We start from the raw sequence: 5977 nt of genomic DNA on the forward strand, positions 1-5977 counted from the left end.
AAACAATACCGTACGATACAATACATTATTAAAAAATACGTAACAACCATTTAAACAAAGTGCAAGTGATGAAGTAATAACATGAGATAAATTTTTTTAATAAGATGCGCATCTACTATGAAATAGAAAAGTACATAAATTTACTCATAACTAATCGATAAGATAACAAAAGTATACATAAATTTACTCATAACTAATCAATAATTTATTAATACCCGCATAATTCTATCGTGACAAACAATTTTGAACAAACAAGGATGAATTTAAACATGGAAAAAGTGCTCTCTCTCTCTCTCTTTTTGGATAGTACCAAACCCCACTTTATACATGCATTTATTGAGTTTTTCAGAAGAAGTAGAGAGAGAGAGAGAGAGGTAAAGAAGATGGGTCAGAAAGGAGTTCAAAGGCCATTGCAGAAGCTATTTTCATGGGTTAGAAAACAATCAAACAAAGTGAAGACATTTTTGGGTGTTTTCACTGTTCTTACTTTACTAGTAACTCTAAAACTCCTTATTCATGAACACAATCACTTCTTCGTTTTGGCTGAATTCGCACATTTTGTTGGAATTTTGGTCCTTATTTACAAATTGACAACACACAAGACTTGCTCAGGTACTAATTTTACATATAAATATTTGTTTTACTTTTCTGCAAATCAATTTATGAGTTAAAAATCTGAGGTATTTGGCCAGACTTTTAGGAAAAAGTGAAAAGTGCTTTTGAGTTGTAACAGAAATTAGAAACTGAGAGAAGTATTTTTTTTCTCCAGAAACTTTGGCCGAACACCTGTTCTAATATTGACAAAAGCGTTTTACTTGGGGAAAATGATACTCTAGTAGGGGGCGGAGCTAGGTAGGGCGAATCTAGTAGCTTTTTCGTACTCTGTAATTATGCTATAAAATTAAATAAATATATAGGGATAAGACATAAGTACCTTAGATTATGATCGAAATATCAGAGACATACTTAATTAAACTAAGGTCTTATTACCCTGAACTCATTTTATTTTTTGTAATTTGATACACCTTTTGTCTTAGGTGTCACACTCTGTGACTCCACGCAATTGAGGCGCGTGAGAGATATTTGGATGTCATGTAAGCCAAAAAGGTGTACAAATTTACAAAAAAAAAAATGGATTCAAGGGGGGTAATAGGAGGTTAGTTTAGTTAAGGTGCGTCTCTGAAATTTCGATCATAGTTTAGGGGTACTTGTACCTTTTCCCAAATATATATATTAACTTGTGAATCCCTAACAAAATTGATTGCGGATAAGTGGTAAGGAAGGAGTTGTCACACTAGAGTTGTGGGTTCAAACCCCGCTTTCAACAAGAAGTTCCTTTTTTAAATAAAGAAATTTAGAACCCCAAACTCTTAATCCTGCGGTTTCAAACTAACTTTGACCAAACAGATGTTGAGTAACTATGGGGCACCAGTTGGATTATGACCCATTATTTGATGCAAGAAAACTTTAGATGTGTTGGATGGATGATTCAGATATTGGCATACCGTGTTTTGACCCACCCAAATTTAATCCATGCCGCTCGATTGCAGCTTCTAGTTTTGTATAGTTTAAATCTGTTGCGATAGGCAACAATTCACCACAGCAAAAAAAGAAAAAACAGTTCGAGCATTGAACACTTCAAGTGCCTGTATGTCTCATATACAAATCACTAGATAACTCATTCGATTCTTTAAACGTTTTGCAAATGGATTTAAGTTATATACACTGACAAGTCAGTATAATGATCTTTTTATATATGTCTAGTCTTTTGTGTAATTTAGTTTGTTATAGCAAGTTATTTACTACTATTTATTCTAGGCGACCAATTAATGCTATTAAATAAAGTTGAGTTACTCAACTTTCCCTTTCAACATTCTTCTAACAACTTTTTGCTTCTGCTGTGCTTAGGCCTTTCATTGAAGACTCAACAGCTCACAGCAACGTTCTTATTTGCAAGATTATTTTGTAGTCTTCAAATCGAAGGAGATATTCATACTATACTAGACCTTGTCACTCTCGTGGCAACGTTCTGGCTTATATTTATGATGAAATACAAGTTGAAGTCATCCTACATGGCAGATTTGGATAACATGAAGAAATATATCGTGGTACGTAGTTTATACCTTTCCCTCCCCTGAGCTTTTTTTCTCTTTTTGTTGTTGTTGAAGTAAAATGCATGTTAGTCTGTTGATCCTTTTATTGATTCTAAACGTATTAGTACGGTCGTGTCCAGATGTGGATCCAAGATTTTGAATTTAATTGGCTCAACATTTCAGGTTACATTCTTAAAATTATGTAGATTGTCCAAATCTCAAGTTTGGCATTCTTGAATGGAGGCGTAGCCAAGAATTACGACAATGGGAATAAGAATGTCTCACCTGAGATTAGAACCTACGACCTAAAGCAGCTCTTGAGCAACCTTCGTCACCACACTAGAAGTTTATCTAATGCCAAGAGAATTCAATAATTTATATATAAACAAAACAAAGAAATAGTTGGATTCAATTAAGCCCTTTATTACACGTAGCTTCACCCCTGATGCTGATGGTGTTTGTACTACATCTAGCTGTTTCGTGCAAGATAGTTGTGAAGTATACATTGGAAGTAAAATTGCTTCATGAGTAATGACATTGCTTTTTGGATCATGTTTTTCTCTCCACAGATAGTACCTTCTTTGGTGATAGCTTTCTTTATCCATCCTCGGACGAATAATCTTATTCTCAGTATACTCTGGGCTTTTGCTGTGTATATAGAAGGCGTCTCCGTGCTGCCTCAGCTTCGCTTGATGCAGAATGTCAAGGTACATATATATATATTTGTTCTTTCCGTCACATGAATTAGAAAAGAGAAGAAAAAATGTTTGAATTCATGCGTTCTTAATTTTCTAAATGAAGGACCAATACTGTTTCCTGTTCTTGTATTTCAGATTATTGAGCCATTCACAGCCCATTATGTGTTCGCATTGGGTGTTTCAAGATTCTTCAGTTGTGCTCATTGGATCATTAAGGTTTGTTTGGGAGTTTTTCTTGTAGTAGCTTATAAGTTTTGAACTAAACAGATCAATTTGTTCTATATTTACCTCCCTCGAGATTGGATTTCCAAAGCTTAATGCGCATACAGATCACGATATATACAGTTTCCCACGTTAGAGTGTGGCAAAACCCCATAACTAGGGGAGGATGAAGTTGCACTCACTACTTTCGAGAACAATAATATGTGAACAAAGTTCTAAAATAAACACTTTGTACGCACCAATTGTTGCAAGTAGTGAGTGCAACGACACTTCATATTCACTGACTAAAAGTTTAGGATTCGACTCTATTTGTGCACTTCCCCATGCTAGCCCTTGTAACCAGAGGCGGATGCAGTTGCACTCGCAGCTTTCACAAAATGGACGTGTGTGTGTGTGTGTGCATGTAGAAATTTCGAAAATATGCAACTTTATACTTTGTTGTCACCTATTGTTGCTATTAGTGAGTTCAATGACACTTCATATTCATAGACTTAAAATTCTGAATCCGTCAATACTAATAGTCTCCGAGTTTATTCATATGCAGGTCTATGATACATCTGGTTCATATCTGTCTTTGAGTGGAGGGGGCTTCTTTTGGATACCAATGATCATTTTGGCAGAAATTGTTCAAACATTCGTTTTGGCCGATTTCTGTTATTATTATGTCAAGAGGTGAGCCTATCATCAGTATATTTTAACATGTTACAACACGTAATCTACTAATTCCATTTTTCATGAATGATTATTCATAGTTACTGAACGTCAGTATATAAAAGTTAAACTCGTTTGACAACTAGGTGTTTTTCTTTGATTTGCAGTGTCATGCAAGGTCAAATGATGGTTCGACTTCCAGCATAAGTGTTGAACTCTAATTAGAGACTGTAACATATGTTGGTGCTTGTAATGTGCAATCAACTTTGAGTTTTTACAACTTCTCCTTTTTATATGTTATCAAAATAAATAAATAAATAAATACTATAATTTTATGGCAATGTCACATTTATCCAAAAGTTAGAGTTTGGATTTCTTGGGATGGCGAAATTATACATGACGGAAATACCGTTTATTATAATTATCCTCCCAAACACAATGCTAAATATTCAATTAATGTCCGATATCATGAATTTCTTTCATCAATTTATAATAAAGAATGGGTATAAATAGTACTGATTATAAATTTGATTATAGTCGGAAAATACCCTACTTCATTTTTATCACAAGGACAAGTAAATTTTTGGAGAGTTGATTATCTATAATGACGAATCGTTGACCGACTTTTTGAGGGTTCCAAATGACAGATCAAATCAATTTAACAATACTTGAAATTTATGTTTGGAAGGAGCAGTCAACAATGTTCTCCTTTATCGGTCGATGTCCATCCCCGATTAGAAAATCGTAATAGCGTTGATGGATTTTCGATAACTCAATCTATTGATTTTCCCAACATGACTCATTATCAAAATATTATGACATCATAAATTGTATCTCTTGGAGGAGTTTTCAGAATAACAAAATAAAAATACATAATTTAATATTTTTTTCTATTTTTATGACATGTCAAATCAATTTAATTGTAAGACAAACACTGCAAAAGTTTCATAAAGAGATACAATTTAAATATTCCTCTTTGTAAAACATAATTTTTTCTTTCACTTTAGAAAGTGTAAGAAAAACTTTCACTTTACAAAGTGTAAGAAATAGTTTCGTTATATATTAAAATATACACGTTATGAGACTAACGAAAAATGTTTGGAATATTGCATAAAATAAAAAATTTCTTTCACTAAGCCTATTTTAGTTACTTATTAAAATAATGACTTATTTTTATCACTTTTATTTTTTTGTGACTTGTTTAGATTTCGGACTCCATTTTTCCTTTTACAAAACTTTTCTCCCAAATGTCCGTTAAAAAGGTCAAGAAATAAAACTTTATATCCCTTTTCTAGTCTAGTCTAGTCTAATCAACCAAATACTCATCTATCAACAAAATACACTTAGGGCCTGTTTGGAAGGACACCCTAGTAATTTGATTTGGTGTAATTGGTGTAATTACACTATTTTGTCATGTTTGGAAAGACATGTAATTACTTGGTCAGCAGGTAATTAGTGTAATTGGCAGGGGGTAATTACACTCTATAATTCACAGGCAGAGACTGTAAATTGCTGGTAATTACCACCTGATTACTTTTTAATTTCTTTTTTTTAATTTCTATTTTAATTTTTTTGTTTTAATTTTTTGATTTTCTATTATTTTAAGTTCTTTTTTATTTTTATTGTTCTAAAAATTTGCAAAAGTTTATTTTTAATTATATATTATTATATTTCATTTTCTTCTTGTTTCTCAACCTTACTTTACGTGATTCTATGTAATTTTCTTGTATTATCTATTTCTTTATGCCATGCTTATTTTCTCATTAGCATAATTTTATTAATATTCTAATTTTTAAATTAAAATAGAATTTATTGTTAAGTAAGGTTATAGACTTACGTTTCTTTATTAAGAAAAAATAAAAATAAATCATATTTATTGCTATGTTGAAATTTGTTATAAGAGTATTATGTTAAATTTTTTGTTTTTGAATTTATAACCTATGTTATATTTTCAGTTTCATTTGTTTTAGTAATATTGAATTACATTGCACGTGATTTTTAATTAGACTTGATAGATTATATTTTTGTTAAACATTTAATAATTTATGACATTTTATTTATATATTATTCTTTTTATCAAACATGCATTTCATAATGTTCGTAGAAACTTCATACTTTTAGTTGTTACGATCAATTCAATTGAAATATATTAATTTGAAAAAATATAAATCAATTATTTTTTCATAATATTAGTTACAGAAAATAGCATGTGTAATTACAATGTGGCAGCCAAACAGGTCAGTGTAATTACTAGACAATATAATTACTAGGCTGGTAATTACTACCCTAGTAATTACACCAATTCCAATTACC

General features: G+C 31.5%; 1 protein-coding gene across 1 annotated transcript; it reads left to right on the forward strand.

Annotated features, from left to right (window-relative positions):
- The first annotated feature begins 279 nt into the window (after positions 1-279).
- LOC102590073 (putative ER lumen protein-retaining receptor C28H8.4) lies at positions 280-4005 on the forward strand. Its single transcript, XM_006344046.2, has 6 exons — positions 280-612; positions 1909-2108; positions 2663-2800; positions 2927-3007; positions 3558-3685; positions 3832-4005. The coding sequence occupies exons 1-6, from the start codon at positions 384-386 to the stop codon at positions 3869-3871; spliced, it is 816 nt and encodes a 271-aa protein (XP_006344108.2). The 5' UTR covers positions 280-383; the 3' UTR covers positions 3872-4005.
- The last annotated feature ends 1972 nt before the right edge of the window (positions 4006-5977 follow it).

This window comes from Solanum tuberosum, unplaced genomic scaffold (genome assembly GCF_000226075.1).
Source record: "Solanum tuberosum cultivar DM 1-3 516 R44 unplaced genomic scaffold, SolTub_3.0 scf00052, whole genome shotgun sequence".
In the NCBI taxonomy this organism is placed as follows: Eukaryota; Viridiplantae; Streptophyta; class Magnoliopsida; order Solanales; family Solanaceae; genus Solanum; species Solanum tuberosum.